At 36.7% G+C, this 19,954-nt stretch overlaps 1 protein-coding gene across 3 annotated transcripts in view; it reads left to right on the plus strand.

Moving 5' to 3' along the window:
- Positions 1–8,864, plus strand: part of GSTCD (glutathione S-transferase C-terminal domain containing) — a 135,600-nt gene extending 126,736 nt beyond the window's left edge. For all 3 annotated transcript variants that reach the window (XM_081240694.1, XM_081240693.1, XM_081240692.1), the window contains 3 exons: positions 185–215; positions 3,237–3,306; positions 6,375–8,864. In XM_081240694.1, the coding sequence (XP_081096820.1) occupies positions 185–215; positions 3,237–3,306; positions 6,375–6,511 (238 nt within the window). In that variant the 3' untranslated portion in view covers positions 6,512–8,864. The remainder of the gene's footprint in view (positions 1–184; positions 216–3,236; positions 3,307–6,374) is intronic.
- The last annotated feature ends 11,090 nt before the right edge of the window (positions 8,865–19,954 follow it).

The raw sequence follows: 19,954 nt of genomic DNA on the forward strand, positions 1-19,954 counted from the left end.
GATGGTATACTTTTGTCTTTTTATAAAGATATTTCAAACTGGCATCATTTTTAGTTCAGGACAGTATTATATACTCTTAAGATAAAATACATATTTTTGTTTATAATTTAATTTCTTCAAGACTGTTTCTACTCTTAATCTTTGGTATTTAAAATGAGTAATTCTTTTCTCTTTTCTATTTCAGTGAACAGTTCAAGAAAACTTTATCATACAAGGTAACTTTTAAAAGATCTAGATGTTTTCCTCATATACTTTTTATTGCTTCTTTATTTTCCCTCTCAAATTTGTAATGGAGTATATAATCTATAGTTATACTTGAATTACTCATGAACATCTAATACGGATTTTTTTTCTTGTTGGCAAATCAAGATTAATCTTCAAGTGGCTGACAAGATTTGTGAAAGGTCCGAGAGTTTACCCGACTCACAACCTAACAAGTTAGCCTGCCACAGTTTCATGGATGCTGGCAGAAGATAGGAAACTCCTGAGTCAGAGACAAAGGATAGAATTGCTCTCAGCAGTAGGAGTAGCCAGACTATCATCATTTTTACACTGACTCTCTGAGGCCCAGTTCCCACAGGGCAGCACAAACAGGGCCAGCTGACACCTACATATATACAGTGAGTTGCATTATAGGGGAGGAAACCTGAGTTTAGGAAACTCAAATGTTTTAAGATGTAGTCTTTAAGTAAGTATGCCTCCCCTTTTCTCTAGAGGGAGACACTGTATAGTTTCCAAGGCCATTCACTATACAAATGTCTTTGAAAAGATAATCTGGAACAGAGGTGAATTTTTTTGTAAAAGGTAAGATAGTAAATATTTTAGGCTTTGCTAGCCACTTGCGAATCTCCCATATACTCTACATTGTCCTTGTCATTGTTTTTATTGGTTTACAACCCTTTAAAAATGTAAAAGCCATTCTTAACTTTTCAAGCCATACAAAAACAGTTCATAGGCTAGATTTGGACAATGGGCCATATATAGTTTGCCAGCCCCTGGTCTGGAACAAAGACAGTGCCTCTGCTCATAAGATGTGAAGAAACCCAAGAGACCCACAGAGAATTGTCTTCCAGCGGTAGTCAGAACATTACATAGTTTTGAGTCACCAGTCTGAGCAAAAAATAAATAAACAAAAACCAAAAACTAGACCTTTGTTTTTAATCCCTCCTTGAGTGATGCTAGGTAAAGCAAATTCTCAGAGGGTATATGGGAAAAACCTAGGGCAGTGAGGAGGTAGCCTGCCACAGCCTCACTGGCTGGGGAAAAAATGTAAACTTTCTAGAGTTGGGAGAGATGGGACACCCAGGCTCTTTCAGAGAGCATAAAACTCCCTTGGTACCTCAGTTCATCTTTATCTCCTCTTTCTCCCACACCCCCAGAGCTGCTTGGCTACCGCCCTTTGAGTGTCTTAGGTGTAAATACTCTACAGAGAAGTCTTAACCTCTCGGATGCTATTGCAAGATGGTATCTCAGTATTTCTTAACCATGGTGGGTGGACTGGCAGGCAGAACTAAATGGACCTAGTGCCCAGATACCTTGAGAGTCACTTTGGAAGTATTTTTCTCCATAGTTCAATTTAGGCAGCAAGCCTTTACTGAGTACCTACTATGTGCCTTCCCCTTTCAGAATTTAACTTCTACTGGGGAGAACACATACACAAATAATTCCAATAAAATATGATGAGACTTATCAGGACAAGGGAAACAAACCTCATCTGAGGTTGTGATTGCCTTGACATTACCTTTACTTAAAGTGAACCTTAATTTACAAACATGAGGACAAAGAGCATGCTTTTCTCCAAATTATATAATTCTAAATTCTTCCGTCTCTTTATGCCAGTTCACGGGAGCTTAATAAATGTTATTCATTTGAATCATTTTATTAGTATCCTACCCATTGCCACTAAATTTTATAATGACCATTAAAGAAGGTTTTTTTTTAGAGTTGAGACAAAAGTAACCCTTCTAAAAGAACCAACATCACACAATCACTTATTTAATAAGGTAATCAGAATAACCTTATTTAAAAGTTGAGACAAAAATAACCCTTCAAAAAGAACCAACACTGCAAATCACTTATTTAATAAGGTAATCATGATAACCTTATAAAAAAATGTAGGCCTCAAATTGAGTGTACAAAAGACCAAGGAGGGGCTTCCCTGGTGGCGCAGTGGTTGAGAGTCCGCCTGCCGATGCAGGGGACACGGGTTCGTGCCCCGGTCCGGGAGGATCCCACATGCCGCGGAGCGGCTGGGCCCGTGAGCCATGGCCACTGAGCCTGCGCGTCCGGAGCCTGTGCTCTGCAACAGGAGAGGCCACAACAGTGAGAGGCCCGCGTACCGCAAAAAAAAAAAAGACCAAGGAGACAAATGATTGATCTGAGTTAAACACTGTTTGCTAAGCTGACAGGTGAGATCCTTTACACACTTGGAAGCTGCACCTGTTCTGAATGAACAGTTGTCACGGGAGCACTGCTGTCATCTCAACTCTGAGTAATCACTCACCTTGGGCTACTTGCAGATATAAGAGTGCAGTGCAGACTCATCACCTCTCTGTCCCTTTAGAGGCTTGTTCTTTTCATTAAACTAATCTTTCCTAAAATTGTTAAGCAGAAGCAATAATCTCCCTCCCATTCTCTTCAGTCCCCTTTACAGTCTGTCTTACAGCACAAATAATGCACCTCCTGCAGCCTTCTGGAGTGGGCCAGCCTCCTCTCCTCTGAAGGGACAGAGTGAATGGAAGGGTCCAGCCAAGCAGAAGAGGAGCCATCCCCCTGCTGGGGATGTGGGAGAACTGCAGAGGCCACAGTAGTGATCTATAAAACTTCCTTTCCTTCTTGTAGTGGAGGCAAAGCCACTTAAAATGTCTTCTTGGAGCCATGTTCCTGAGACTCAAATTTTATTCAGAGGAAAATATAAGTGACTTCTAGGTCTTTTAGTTTAACACATTATAACCACAAAATTGTAAGCATATTTTGGCTAAAAGCATCTGGTTAAAGAGCCCTGAGGACCTTCCATACATCTGTTCTTAAGAAATATATCTGAAGAACAGTCTACTTGAAGGGAGAAAAAGTTACTGAGTACCACTTTCTGAAAATGTGCTTCTTTCAAAAATACTACTTGTGCAGCACTTTATGCACTTAAACAATGTAGAATTCCAGAAAAAGGAGTTCGTTTTTTGTTTTTTAATTTTGAAACAGATTAAAATAAAGCTACAGTCTATTGCTTTTTCTTCTAGGAACACATGATTCTATGCAGATTTGCAGATCAGACAGCTGTCCAGCTTCCACCCCAACGAAGGCTCATAGGTATGTGTTTTCACAGAACAGCTGTTGAGTAGATTACGTACAAGATGCCTAGGAATCAATGGACCAACTCTATACGGGAAAATAGGGAACCTCTATTTTGTCCATTTATCAACAAGGCACTAAAGTTGTTTTTCCCAGAAAAAAAAAATTTGTCTTGAAAAGGGCTCTAAGTATAACAATATTTTGTCCCATTTTTGTCAACATTAATACTTTCCAATGTATTTTCAGTGTTTGTACATTGAGTAGAATTATTATGTTAAATCTCTTATTGTTACAAACAAACTGAAGAATCTATCAAAAGCCAAAGAAGAAAATTCTAAAGATGGAAAAATCAGCTATGCATGCCAAAATTGATATATTACAAAATGTATAAACAAGGATGATAATGTTTTCTTTTCAGAAAAAAAGTATACTCGTATATTATTAATCATAGACCAATTTATTTGACATTTGTAATATTAAACATTACCTAACTTGGAAGAAAAATAGCATTCCAAGTTTAAGTAATGAATTTATCCAAGACTTTGCTTTAGAAAAAGTAATCACATCTGGAAGGATAATAGCAGCTAACAGCTATTGCACGTTTAAGCTCTGAGCTAAATGTCCTCCACCCATGATCTCAATAAATTCTTATAAAAATAATTATGGAGTATGTGCTGTTGTTTACAGTTTACGGATGGGAGAGCTTGCCCAGGATCCTTCAGCTGGTGGATGGTGAAGCCACACTGTAAACCCTAATTATTTGATTCCAGACATAAAGCTCCATTTTTGCAGTGACCCCCAGTGATAGAGTCACATCACTGGAAGGTTAGCTTCCAAAATTAGGGCTTAACATGATTGGATAAAGTCAAAACTAATCTTAAAAATTATTCAGAAAAGCCCCGCATTGGAGACCATCATGATATAGCGGAAAACAGATTGCTGTTTCTTTGGCTCAGCACCAGGTGTAGTAATTAGCTTGCATTCAGGGACCATGTTATATGAACATGTTATATGAAAAATAGTTATCTTTAAACTGTAAACTCAAGGTCAGCATAGCAAGATAATCACAGTTAGAGAGGCATTTGAGACCCGAGTCTGAAGGAACAAGTGATTTCCTTCTTTTTCTACACCCTGGAGCATAAACATATGGAAGAAGATTGCTCTTTCCTACATGCAACCTCTTTCATTCTCTTTCCCTCTTCCTCCTCTTTTTCCCATTCCCAACATTTTGAGTAGTTGAATGCACAGTTGAATCTATCTATAGAGAGAAGTATAATTTACATATGTGTGTGTGTATGTGTGTGTGTATATATATATATATATATATATATATATATATCAAGTTACATTTGCTACAGTTCCACTAGAGTCAATGAAGTCATAATTGGTGTGATGGATGGGGGTGTATGTGTTGATGTTTTAGGCATCAAACCAGAAGGGAGTGGCTGGGAGGGAAATTGCTAGAGTGGAGGAGGAGGACCATTTGGCAAGATCGCTGGCATGAAGGGAGGGAAAGTCAGGTTCAAAGTCACAGACCCCATGAAGTGTCTGCATCTATTCTTTGAACCATACTTTTGTTTTGTGAACATTTTAGGAAGCTTCCCAGACTCCGAAAGGTAGACCACCAACAACTGACTTTTCAGTTGTGAAGACACTTCTTCAACATGTAAAAACATGAGACTCTTCTACATAATGCAAAAGGAAAAATTGACTGGGGTCAAAGCCAAGGGTAAATGAGCTGCACTGTAAACCCAGAGTGGGTACTGAAGGAATGTAGAGCATCCCATTCTGACAGAGAATGTTTCATTTTAAATTGAAAGGTAGGTGGGGTGGAGGGGGGAGCATTTACAGACGTCTTAAAGGAGGAACGATATTTTAAGGAAAAAAAGAATGTCAGCCATGCAGCTGTTGATGAAGAGGGGGCCATTTAGCCTAAATAGAACCCTAGACATCTCTTTTTATATCGTTTCTATCGCAGTTCGTCCTTTTTGGCATGAGGCTTTCTAGGGGAAATGTACAACATATTATAAATCTGAATCTTTCGTTGTCAATTCCTTACCTACTGATTTCACCTTCCACTGTTTTTCTGGGAGGATTCATCTGTCTTCCACAGAAGAACTTTTCTATTTCAGTTACGTCTTTACTTTTAAAGCTGTTTTAGCTTAGCAATTTCTGCTGTCATTCAAGTAAATCATTTTAAAATAATGTATAGGAATTATTATAATTATTGAGGAAAAAATGGAACGAATGAAGTTCTGCATAGTCAGTAACCTTTTTCCAAGAAGATGAAAAAGTTTATGTATTGAATTTAAAGAAATTGAAAGTGTAAAATTAAACCTTAGCTTTGAATATATTCAACCCCAAATCAGTTTTTTTTTCCTTAGCTACTTTGAATTAGAAGTTTGCATTTGCCAAAGGACACAAAATAACTGCTTTGCTTGCCAGTCAAGTTTCCTCTTTTGTTTTCCAAGATTAGAAAGAAAATTGAATTACCGCTATTTCATAAGGGTACAGGAGCTCTATTAAATTAAGATTATATTACACTCAACATTACACATCCACCTGAAATAATCAGCACACAATTGAGAATTTTCCCAAATATTTTTCTATTATTTCTTCATTGTCCTAAAAACTCCATGTGCAAAATGTAATATGTCTTTCAGGTATCCCTTTGTCTGGATGTTATTTTAGACATTCTTAAAGACAGATTTTTTTTTTTTTTTACAATATTGCAGATAATGTATTTTCATAGGGCATGAAGAGGAAAGGTGTTAAAATGGATTTTTAACCAAAGTGGGATATGGAATCTGTAGTTTTTATTTGAGATTTATTTATAAATACATTTTAAAAGGTTAATATTCTTTAAATTACTGGCAGAAACAAATCTGTGAAATGTCGTATATTTGTAATTGTCTTCTGTCCATACTGATCAAGAATTAAATTGAAAGAGACGGAACAGGACTTGGGGGCAAACATCATTCTGCATAGTACTCGTAGATTTTGTCATTGTATAGAGTCCCTTAAACAAAGTGAAGCTGCACTGTTAGCTGAAGAGTGTCTCATGTTACCATTTTACTGTATTTCAGGAAAACAGTGCATGTTCCTGGTGGATCTGGATCGAGCAAGAGCTGCAGAAGAACGTGGCTACTCCGTTCAAGTGATATCCATGGAGCCAGAGAGCTGCTCTCCCAAAAATAACATGATCGTGGGAGTCCCCATTTAGAATGAGATATTCCACATTTGATGTTTTGCCATCCATCTCTGTGATGAAAGCCCAGTGGCATTCAGGAGGGTCTTGGCATAACTAGGAAACAGCATTAGCCATCTTGAACCTATTGTGCTCAGGGAAGAACACAGCAGGAAAGTCTTGGAGGAAGGCTGCCTGCAAAGCATCACAAATGCTCTTGTAATTGTGATTAAAGGACTACTGGTTTTCATAGTGAGAATCCCCTGAAGTCTCAGCTGCCAGCAGAGTGATATTCACGAGAGGCGTTTCCATTACTGGAATAACGATTTCTTACTCAGTTCACAGCTTTTCTGATCTTGCCAGTGTGGGGTTCAGTTCAAAAGAATGTACTTGCAGCCTTAAAATCATTTAGAGATTCAAGTGGAGACCAAAACTAGACTCAGTGGGGTTTGTTTGTTTGTTTGTTTTTTATATTTTTAACAATTGTACTTTTTAAATAATTTTTTCAAAAATCTAGTCAGATAGTTACAGTATGCTTATATTTTTAAGCCAGGGTGAGTTGGACTTATATATCATTTCATATACTCCTTTTAAACATATTTCTCATAAATTACCAAATAAGATCATTGCTGGTTCAAACATTTTATATAAAGATATTAAATAATTGCAGTAAATTTCCCATTACAGGAACATGTAATTTGGACTTAGATTCTAACTAATCAGTAAATACATTGATTTATTAATTCAAGTCAATAAATAATTGTTGCAGATCCATTATTTTCAAGATCCTGACCTAGATTCGTCTAAGGATACAAAGATGAGTTGCAACAGACACAGTGCCTTGCCTGTAAAAGTAAATCATGTACAAGAGAAAGGTTCATGAATTAGTTAACTTCTTTACATCATAATATGGTGTATGGTCACAGGATTTGTTTTTCAGATACCAATCAATTTTTATTTTTTTATTTTATTGTTTTTTGATAAAATGTACTGAGTATAAATTGCAGGTGGAAGGAGTTGAGTATGGAAGCTTATTTGAGTAGTTCTCTCCACCCAAATTGTCCTTATTCCACCAGCCAAAGTTTTTAAAACCAGATGGCAGGTCTTTTCTCACATGCTGCTAATTATTTTTTACGTGTCCTGGGTTATTCCACTTGAGCTAAGATTTATTTCATCAATTTTGATGTTTTCAACCCCCCGTATGACACATATCATGAGGAGAAAGGGCTTTAATAACTCTTTCATCACTGTGGAGTAAAATACAGGAGTAATTTATAAAGGGGACAGGGGTTTGAACTCTTGCTTTCTGGGATGAAATTAAAGAAAAGAATTAACCATCAGCCCTGAGTATCTTAGTCATTTGCACGTATAAACACACCATGCTCTTTTATCCAGGGCTTTCTTTTTCAACTGAGGAAAAATTTACAGCCAATAAAATAGCAGATTTTAAGTGTTCAGTTTGAGAAGTTTTGACACCCATATATACTCATGCAACCACCACCAGAAATAAGATGTAGAATATTTCTGTCCAGAAAATTCTCTTATGTGCTTTCAGTTCAATTTCCCCCACCCCAAAGGCAACCACTCTCTGATTTCTATCACCCTACATTTGTTTTGCCTATTTTTGTTCTTCACATAAATGAAGTCATTTAGTATGTAGTCTTTTGTGTCTGGCTTCTTTTGCTCAACAAGGTATTTTTTTAGAAATATCCACTTCGTTGTGTGTATCAATGCTTTCTTCTTATTCCCAGGTAGTATTTTGTTATATAAATATATCAAAATGTGTTTATCCATTCTCCTATTGGTATTTATTTGGATTGTTTTCACTTTGAGGATATTAAGAATAAGGTCTATGAATATGCTTGTATAAGTCTTTTTGTAGACATATATTTTTCATTTCTCTTGGATAAATACTCAGTAGTAGAATTGCTGGGTCATTGAAGAAATGAATGTCAGTTGCCAAACAATTTTCCAAAGTTGTACCATTTTATATTCCCACCAGCAACGTATAAAGGGTCTAGTTCTCTACATCCTCACCAACATTTGATGTTGTCAGTTTTTTTAATTTTTACCATTCTGGTGGATGTGAAATGGTATCTCATTGTGGTTTTAATTTTCATTTCTCTGATGACTTAGTATGTTAAGCATCATTTATAAAGTGTCTACTCAAGTCTTTTGCTCATTTTTAAAATTAGGTAATTTGGGGTTTTTTATTGTTGATTATATATTCTGGATATGAGTCCATTGTCATATAAATGTATTGAGACTATTTTTCCCAGTCTGTGGCTTGCTTACTCATTTTTATAATGAATGTTTCAATGTTTAATAAGCCTAATTTATATTTTTCTTTTATGGTTAATATTTTCCGTATCCTCTCTAATAAATCTTTACCTACCCTAAGATTATAAAAATTCTTCCTATGTTCTTATAGAAACGTTATGGTTCTCGCTTTTTACATTTAGGTCTATGATTCATCTCAAATCAATATTCACTTATAGAGGTAGGTTTTGAGGAATATGCAGTTGTTTCAGTGCCATTTGTTTAAAAAACTTTCCTCATTGAATTGACTTTCAACTGAATTCTCAGTTGAAAAATGATAAATGTATATGTATGAGTCTATTTCTGAATTCTCTGCTCTATTCCATTAATCTGTTTGATTATTGGAGCTTTATAGTAAGTCTTGAAATTAGGTAGTTTGTCTTCCAATTTCACTTTTTATTTTGCAGATTATTTTGGCTGTTCTAAATCCATTGTTTTTCCATATAAATTTTTTAATTGGCTTATCAATTTCTTTTAAAAACAAAAAGACTGCTGAGATTTTTGGTATTGCCTGGAATCTTTAGATCAGTTTAGGGAAAATGGACACATTAACAATATTGAGTCTTACAATCCATGAACATAATGTACCTTTCCATGCATTTAGATCTCCTTTAATTAATCTCAGCAATATTTTGTAATTTTCAGTGTAGATGTTTTATTTATTATTACTTGATAGTTCTGAGGCTGTTACCTTGAGTTTTTGCATGCTGTTCCCACTACCCAGAATAGCCTCTTTTACCCCTCCCACTAACATAATCTCATTCATCCTTCTGTTCTTAAACTCAACCTCCTGAGGGACACCTTTCCTAACTTCCCTGGAGTTAAGTACCTGTTATAGAATGTGCACCATCCAGAGGAGTCTTCTCCATCCTCCCCAAGTGACTCAAAGCACCCCTTCCCCACCCTCAAAAAAAAAGCCCATATGATGAATATGGAGAATAAAAAAGGAAGTGATCCCACTGTTCTCCCACCCTTGTTCTCAGGCATGGAATTCTTCAACTGTGATGGCTGTGGCCAGTCCTAGACATGGGTATTAACATTTGCTCTTGATTTTTTCTGCGTAAATCCTTGCCAAGGCTTCTTCTCAGCCAGAGCAAATAAAAGGGGTTGGATACAGGCAGCAAGAAGGTTGTTGCAGTGACAACAATCCCAGAAAGTGACCTGGTCTCACCCCTACCCTTGTCCATCAAAAGCAGCACTGCTTCTCAATGATTTGTCTCCCCCATGGTTGTAATATTAGAAGCCAGAGCTTATCATTCATTGACTTTTGAGCCTGGCCCAAAGAAGCAGGGAACAACTTTATCTTATTTAAGGAGACAAATTTCAGTCATATTAGAAAACAAAATATTTTCAGAGCATGCATACAAAGTAAAATGTGCATAACAACAGTTAAATATTTTACCTCATTCTCAAGATTTTGGCTACAAGTGTTGCCAGCTCCGTGGCTCCAGAAAATTGCTGTTAATAGAACTTCCACATACACCTGTTTTTCTATTGACTTTCATAGTATAATTAGAGCTATGTTCCTGTGGAAGTCATGGAATTGTAATAAGGCATACATTTTGTTTAAAGTACAATTTTTTGAAAAGACTCTCAATGCAAAGTAGTTAGGAGTTTTTGAATCGATTTTTAGATTACACCAGAAATACATGCCTGTTGAGGAAAAACTAGATGTGGCTAAACAAAAAGAGGAAACATTTTAAAGTAACTTAATACTGTGTTGTATTCCTTCCTAGACTTTGTTCTGCACATGCACACACACACACACACACAGATTTATTTAACAAACACTAATACTGTATTTAGTATTTGCTAGGTACTATTCTTTACAGATAATAACTTATTTAGTCTTTTTTTTAAGTTATTTAATCCTCGTAATGACCCTAAAAGCTAGACACCATTAGTAATCCCATTTTACAGAACTAAGGCCAACGTTTCATAGTAAGAGCAGACCCAGATTTGAATTTAACCAGTGAATATGGGGCAGAGATAATATTCAAATTCAGGCTTCTCAACAATCCTCTTAGGATCGGCTGAAACAGCCTATACTAACTAAATCCCTGTACCTTTTGAAGTTCTGCACAAGAAAGATGTATTTTTTGCTCACACTACATATCCACGTTAGCACTGATTCTACATTATCTTCACACCTTACCAGGCAGCCTCTACTAGGAACGTAGCTTGTCTCATGGCAAAGGAAAAATAGGCATGGCAAACTATCAGCTGGCTACTAAAGATTCTGCTCGGATCTGTTATACTGCACTTCCCTTATTTTGTTGACAAAAGCAAATTACATAGCCACTCCTGAGTTTAACAGGGTGGGGTTGTGTATATAACCTTGGTGGGGGGCGCGGGGGGAGGCGGGTTGCAGATGATTGCAAACAATAATGTACCACCAACAATGTAGTTGAAGGAGAAAGAGAAGAAAAGGAAAAGAAGGAAGAAGAAAACAAAGAAAAGGCCATTGTATCTTCCAGTTTAGAAACAGATTCTGAATGTTATTGCCTTGGTGTAGGGCATTTTACTGGATCCATCAAAGAGAGAAAAGGCATGTATGTGCCACAAGCTTTTATGACATTGCTCTGTGGACTTTTCATACTTACTTTCAGAAAGAAATTTTCCAGAAGATGCTCAAAGGAGTTGTTTTCATTGTTATAGAAGGTTGGAGAAACTTCTACTAAATGGAGTTTCAAAGTTGCAAATTCTGCCTCCTGTGTTAAAGTGCTTGATCTATAATGCCAAATATTCCTTCAGGAAGGTATGAGTTTACATGCCTAGGAATGTATGATTGTTTATATCCCTGTACTCTTAACCAACACAGGCATTATCAGAATTTTGTTTTAATCTTGGCCAATTTGATGGTAAAACTTCCTATTTTGTTTTGATATTCATTCTTGAAATTATTCATATAATTGCATATTTTTCATATGTTTATTAGCCATTTACATTCTGCCAATTTGTCAATTTGTTCATTTAATCAACGTATACTGACTGCTTGCTTTGAGGTCAAGTATTGTGTACATATTTCTGGCTCATTTTTCATCTGGTACTTTCATCTTTTATATAAGGATTAGTAAAGGGTTTTTAAAAATATATATTTATATATGTATTTCTGAGTTGTTTTATTTTTTTAATTTTTATTGGAGTATAGTTGATTTACACTAAAGGTTTATTTATGGATTAAAGACTTTTGTTAATTACATTACAATTTAAATTGGCCTTTATGGGGGACGGTGTTGTGTTTGTTTTTGTTTTGCTGTTATAAAATTTAAAATACACATTTTATCATATATGTCACTCTTTTTCTTGTGATCTCTGCTTAGAAAGATTTTTCCAACCCAGTGATAAAAAAAATACTCACCTATATTTTTGGTATTCTAATTCTTTAATAATTTTAGTTTTTACATTTAAACCTTTTACTCAGCAAGAATTCCTTTTGGTGGGTGGTTTGAGGTAGAAATCTAATATTTGTTTTCATGTTATTAGTTACTTTTCACCATACTATTATAAAAATCTAACTTTTTCCATTGATTCCAGATGCCTTTAAAATACTAAGTATGCACTGGACTTTCTTCACTTTTATTCTTTTCTATTGAATTCTTGTACCAGAATCATACTCACTAAATTATTGCAGCTTTATAAGACTTTTTTTTTTTTTTTTTTTTTTTTTTTTTTTGCGGTACGCGGGCCTCTCACTGTTGTGGTCTCTCCCATTGCGGAGCACAGGCTCCGGACGCGCAGGCTCAGCGGCCATGGCTCACGGGCCCAGCCACTCCGCGGCATGTGGGATCTTCCCGGACCGGGGCACGAGCCCGTGTCCCCTGCATCGGCAGGCAGACTCTCAACCACTGCACCACCAGGGAAGCCCTATAAGACATTTTGACATCTAGCAAGTAAGTTTTATGTTTGGTAATAATTTCAAGGGTTTGTGACCTGAGACAGAGAATGTCTCTCTCCTGAAATTGTACCCTATGGTTCAAATAGACATGCATTTTCCTAGAGAGAGGGGCCATAGTCTTAATTAGATTCTCAAAGGGATCCGTGACCCCAAATAACATTATCACTGATCTAAAGGAAGCAAAAATGTAACAGAATTCAATGTTAAAGAATTAGCCAAATATTAGAATCTTTTTTCAATATTTACAATAAAAGAATCATTATTTGCTTTTGCAGGATTCCTTTTTCATAGCTCTCTAAAGAAGCCAGGTTTTGTTCACTTGTATTTGTTTGTTTGTTTGTAGGTCTAGTTTATCTGACCTGAATAACAACAGTTTATAATCGAGCAAGAAAACAAAGTTCAACAGCAAACAGAGGAGAATATTTACTGGATGACTGATCTAAAGCATCCTGAACATTTCCATAATGTGAGTCAGATACTGTGTTAGCTGATGTCACCTTCTAGAAGGAAGCTTTCTGCCTAACTAAAGTGGCCTCTCCCGGTTACTCGCTATCTCCCCACAGTACGTCTCTGTACATTTATTATTTGTCCCTCCATAGAATTTAAGCTCCAAGCAGTCTGTTTTATCTACCATTATACTTGCAGTACTTAGTCCAGTGTCAGGCACATAGTAGGAACTCAGTGAATGTTTATAAAATGAATACTATATATTTAACACCTTCCATATGGGGTGAAAATGCATATGAGGTTTTCCTTTCCCATCTGTACACATACATCCAAGCATCAGGCGTGTGGGCTTTTCTTATTGTTTGGGTTTATGTTGTTTTTATTTTGTTTATTGTTCTTCAAACACATTTAGCAAATCCAGTGTAAAGAAGAATAAGCAGTGACAGTTATTGTTTATGTCATCTGAATAGCTTTTATGCAGAAAATACTGGTAAATTATTTTCCCTGTCCAAGGAGGAAAAGGCAAAAGGGAATATGCTTAAGCTAAAGTGAGAAGAAAAGGTTCTCAACAAATGTCAGTTGGATGTTTACAGTTATAAACCTGTCCCAGCATAGAGCAGGGCTCACTCGAAGTGATTAGTAAATATCTGTTAAATGAGTGTTACTGAGCGACCATTAAAGAAATAAAACCATGGAATGTGTAGTCTGTAGGGAGAGGGCATTTCTCTGTCACCGAGGCTGCTTCAATGAGAAAAGAGATGCTTGCTCTTCACATGTCTGATGACTGGGCTCAGTTACTGATCAGTTCTCACCATCTGCCTGCCTTTCAGTCAGAAGGGGACCATATGCACAGCCTGGGAGTCTCACAGACTACTCTCCTTGTATGATGCTTCCTCCTTTGCACAGAATAGTTCGCTCAATTATCTGAAAATAGTAGATATCCCAGTATAATTTTGGAATGCACCACATATTTTGTTGAGAACGACAACCTTATCCCTTACGAAGTTCTCAGTAATTAAGAAAAGTGAGCTAGAACTTCTTGGATAAGCAAGGAAACACAGCATAAGGGTAAAAATTTACCATACACAGTTAAGACCATGGTTTATACACATAACCAACTAGGCATTGACTATATATAATAGTAATAAAGGTGACTTTTCTGTATAACCAAATTTACTTTCACTGCAAATTTTAAATGATCATCTGACTCATTTCTTTGTTTCAAACTTGTCTATTATTTCTATTAGATCCTTCATAAATCATCCCACAGTTTACTTTGAATTTAATGAGACTAAAAATACTTAAGTACATTCCTAGGTAAATGGCGACTGTTCTTCCTTTATTATATTTTGAGTTTAGAACTTCCACAATGCAGGGATGACGATGATACTCTCTGATTGGACTTTTAACTGAGTACTTGGAGGCATGTTTGCTGCTGAATTGAGAGCAGATAGTTACTTTGGGAAAGCATCTGTGTGTGTATTTGGGGAAGTGAAAGAAGGTCATGGGGAGAGGAAACAACGCATATAAATTAATACAGCTCAATTTCCCCCTCAATCTCTCCGTAAGAGAGCATCTTCACGTTATTCCTAGAATTACACAACTAGAAATAGTTGATGTAGCAAAACATGAATTTCAACACCTGTAGTAAATTGAGCACCCAAATTTCCTGACAGACTAAAGTCAATCTGATTTTTGAAGACACACAGAGCAGGAGATTTTAGCTTCTTTCTCCATAAATCTTTAGTATATTTTCCATATCTCACCTCAAGGAAATTCTGTTTTAACCACATTCTTCGTGCTACATTTAAAAGGCATCTCAGGTGCTTATGTCAGTGGAAAGGAGCGGGAGCTATGAACTAACTTTCTTTGTTTTAAATTTGAAGAGACTTGAAAAGTATTATTTTTACCTGTTTATTATTGCTTATGTGGTATTGTTAGAATTATCATCAGAATGAACCGTCCTAATTTTACCTTTTGAGTCTTAGGGGTAAGTCTTTCAATATTCCTAAGGCTCCTTTCCAAACCTAGCTCAATTTCCACCTCCTCCTTGGCTGTAAATCTTGGATGCTTTACAGAAGCTACCTGAATAGAATCATTAATGCTAATTACTGTCTTAATGACCTGCAGCTTTCTAAGTCTATATGTCTGGCAGGAAGAAGCCCTGCCTTGTTCTTCCTCAAAATAATCTTGGCTATTCCTGCCCTTTTGCTCTCTTCCATCTAGAGTTTAAGATCTACTTGTCAAGTTCTATGAAAAAGCCTTTACTGGATTTAGAGATTGTGTAGAGAAGAATTAACATCTTAACAATGTCCAGGCTTCTTATTTCTGAGCTTGGCATATAAGGTAGTTCCCTTCAATTCCCACTTTATCATGTATAGATTGCTGATTTAGCAAATGCTTTTTCTGTATCCACTGAGGTGATCATCTCTTTTTCCCCTTTTAGTATTTTAATGAGGCTAATTCCATTAATATATTGTCTAATGTTAAACTGTCCTTATACTCTTGGGAAAAACATTAATTGCTAAAGATAAGTTTTTTCTAGCTATTAATGTTTTAATTTTATCATCTTTGTTCATAAGCATTATTGTCATGTGATTGTCTTTCTGATGTTATCCTGATCTGGTTTAGGTATCAGGATCAAGGCTATTCTAGCACCATTAACTGATATGAAAAATATTGTTTCTGTTCTCTAGTACAGTTTTTTTAACCTAGAGATTGTCTTTCTCAAATGCTTGGTTCACGGGCCTGTAAAACCGTGCAGTATATTTGGGGACAGGATAATAGGAATTAGATTTTAAGCTGCGTATTAAATGTCTTTTGTGATCATTTGTATATTTAGATTTTCTATTTCTTCTTAAATCACTTACCTATTTCTAAGACACTGTCTGAGTTGACTTTTTAATTTCTCTATCTAGGCTGGTGATAAAACTTAAAAAAAAAATCTAGGCTCCTACCTGACTTTGAGAAACACCTTGTATTATTTTTTGACCCTCTAGCAATTTGTATTCTCATCTAATAGTTATGCTGTCCAGACCACGTTTTCTAAATTTATTGCCTCATACAACTGAATCACCTAACCTTCCGAGAGCCAAGATAAATTAGAACTATCTCTTTTTCTTGATCTACCTGGGACTTTTATCCTAATAGATTAGGTTAGTCTGACAATGTTTATTCTTCACGAAGACTTGCTGGCATCTATCAGCAAGATGCTTGCAAGTTTTTCTTTCAATGATGTTTAAATGTACAGACATTTACTGTATAGAATTTATACTCACATTGCTACAGTTTTTGGAGGATTTTACTGTGAATATCATCAAGAGTGGTTTCCAAGAATAAATTTTAGAAACAGTAATAATAGACAACAGAATGGAACCCTGAACAGATTCCTTAAAGAGGCCTCTTGTCCCTAAGAAGACAAGGTGGGATGTAAGTATAGAGAAATGTGTACTAAATCCTGAGAGTTTGCTACCTCCCCAGTCAGAAATTAAATATATTATGACTTATGTCACTGATAACAAGCACTAATGGATAGCTCTGGTGATGTTCCAAAACAACTGAAAGACGACACCAGCTGCCATCAGATGCAAATTAAAAGATTGTTATCAAATATGATAGGAGAGGAAGATCATCTTATCCCATCTTAGGCATTCCAGAGGAAAGGATATATAGCTGCTGCTACTCTTACTGTGGATTTGTATGGCCTTTATAGTGTGTCTGTGTATGTGTGTGTATGTGTGTATTCAAGAGTTTCCCAATCCCTAACTACTGCAATCCATTCAATCCTTTGAAATAATTAATTCATGGATTGCCAGACTACAGCCCAAGGGCCAAAACAGCCCAAAGCCTGTTTTTGCAAATAAAATTTTATTGGAAAGCAGTCATGCTCATTTGTTTATGTATTTTCTATAACAATTTTTGCACTACAAATGCAGAGCAGTTTCAATAGAGACTGGCCCCCAAAGGTGAAAATATGTAACCTCCTTCTTTTCACAGAAAACACTTGCTAATCCCTGCGTTAAATCATTAGGTGTCGAAAAAGCTGGAGAATCACTTAATCTAGGCAAGTGATCTTAAACTTGTCTTCATAAATATGTATCTGGGGTCCGTCATTTCAAGAAATAATTTGTATTATTTATTGTATGTGTACATTTTACTGGTAAGAGAATCCTGTGTCTTTCATCAGATACTCCAAGAGGTCTTGTGTTCCAAAATGTGTTAAGAACTAACTTTTAGGTGAATACTGTTTATTTGTTCTTTTGAAGGCTTATGGGCTAGAAGAAAAAGCAGTTCACAAAACTGACCCAACACAATGAAATATCATTAGACCTGTTAGGATGGCTATTATCAAAAAAAAAAAAAAAAAGATAAGTGTTGGTAAGGATGGAAAGAAATTGGAACCCTTGTACAATATTGGTGGGAATGTTAAATGCTTCAGCCCCTATGGAATCAGTACAGAGGTTCCTCAAAAAATTAAAATAGAACTACCGGGCTTCCCTGGTGGCGCAGTGGTTGAGAGTCCGCCTGCCGATGCAGGGGACACGGGTTCGTGCCCCGGCCCGAGAAAATCCCACATGCCGCAGAGCAGCTGGGCCCGTGAGCCATGGCCGCTGAGCCTGCGCGTCCGGAGCCTGTGCTCCACAACGGGAGAGGCCACAACAGTGAGAGGCCCGCGTACCGCAAAAAAAAAAAAAAAAAAAAATCAGTTGCTCAAAGAGGTAGCTGCACTCCCATGTCCATTGCAGTATTATTCACAATAGCCAAGCTATGAAAACAACCTAAATGACCATCAATAGATGAATGGGTAAAGAAAGTGTGATATTGATATTATTCAGCCTTAAAAAAGAAGGAAAACCTGTGATATGTGACAACATGGATGAACCTGAGGACATTGTGCTAAGTGGAGATAGGCCAGTCACAGAAGGACAAATACTGAATGATTCCACTTATACGTGCTATCTAAAATAGTCAAACTCACAGAAAGAGAACAGGATGGTGGTTTCTAGGGGCTGGGGATGGGGGCAATGCTGTTCAATGGGTATAAAGTTTCAGTTAGGCAAGATGAATGAGTTCTAAATATCCGATGTACAAAAAATACGATGTACAATACTGTGCCTATGGTTAACAAACTGTATTGTGAACTTAAAATTTTGTTAAAAGGGTAGATTTCACATTATGTGTTCTTACCACAATCATAATAATTTTAAAAACTGACCCAAAGAGTTTTTTGAAAGAATGAGGAAGTTGGTAAATACTGTTGGCTAAGGGAATTTTGTGTGCAAGAGAAAGAATTTTATGACTCTCCAAAGTTAAGTCTAAGTCATTTATTTCTATTGATTATGTGCCACATATTGTTCATAATGTCTAGTATTCATGACCTTGCCTGATGGGTATTAACCCCTCATTTTACAGAAGCATGAACTAAGGCTCAGTAATTTATTGTCAAGTAATAGTAAAGATTTGGGGTTTCCCTGGTGGTGCAGTGGTTGAGAGTCAGCCTGCCAATGCAGGGGACATGGGTTCGTGCCCCGGTCCGGGAAGATCCCACATGCCGTGGAGCGGCTGGGCCCGTGAGCCATGGCCGCTGAGCCTGCGCATCCAGAGCCTGTGCTCCGCAGCGGGAGAGGCCACAACAGTGAGAGGCCCGTGTACCACACACAAAAAAAAAAAAATAGTAAAGATTTGAAAGAGCGTATGATTCCTAAGACTGTGTACCACACACCCTCTTCACCAAAGTTTCATACATTATCAGAAGTTGTCTATGACATGTTGTTAAGGAATTTAATGATAGTTTTAAATGGAGAAAAATCTTCACTTCTTGCTCTACTGGGAAGCCCAATGCTTGAGGTCCATTATACAACTCTTCCCTCTGAACTCAGATCACCTCTAGAGAGTGGAGTAGAGGGCTACTCTCTTCAGAGAACTCACTGACTTTCCACAGTCTGGGGAAAATTTTCCTCTCACCAGTGCCTTCCTCAAAGTCATTCCTCTCTCTCCCCTTCTTGGCTTTGAAACATAGCTTTGCCTTAGCAATGAATTCAGGCTTTCAAAAAAGAGAGGGTTATTTTCAAGTTGCATCTGTTTTAGACCCTGAACAAACCTTTATGCCAAACAACTACAAACTTGGTCGTGTGTGTGTGTGTGTGTGTGTGTGTGTGGAGTGGGAGGGTTATAAGTGGGTTTAGGTAAAGAGAACCAAACCACAAACTAATTTGTAAATACATTATCATGTGACAATCTTATTGGCAATGAGAAGCCATTCGGTTCTTTGTGGAGGGGAGTGAAGGAGGGAAGCATTGTTTTAAGAAAGGGGAAACATATTTGCTGCAAGCTTAGAATCAAGCCTTAGACTTTTCACAATGTAATTATTTCACAATAAAATTACTGTGAAATAAAGTTTACTGAGGTTACTTGAAAATAGGTGCAAATATACAAATGGCCAAAATCTACCTTAAATTGTAACTTACAAATAGAATGGAATTGAATGGGCTTTCCTACTGCCCACCCTCCACCTTACACCTTTGGTGACTTCTACACGTGAGAAAAAGAAGTGAAACACTGGAAATTTTAGCTTTTCCACTGTAAAATCACTAGTACGTTAAACCACCCTTTAAAACTAGTAACCAGCATCTTTCTTTGTGATACTAGTGTTCCGATGCTCTCTTTTTCAAGCTTTTTCTTGTGAAAGGTATTCTGTTTTCTGAATGTACAAATCATTTATATGATGCTCAGTCTATCATTCTGGGTCAAGTTGCCTTTGGTCTTTTTATATCACGGCACTCCAAGAACATCAGGTCCTGGCAACGACCTCTGTG

The sequence above is a fragment of the Mesoplodon bidens genome (genome assembly GCF_964165515.1).
Source record: "Mesoplodon bidens genome assembly, chromosome: 1".
Lineage (NCBI taxonomy): Eukaryota > Metazoa > Chordata > Mammalia > Artiodactyla > Ziphiidae > Mesoplodon > Mesoplodon bidens.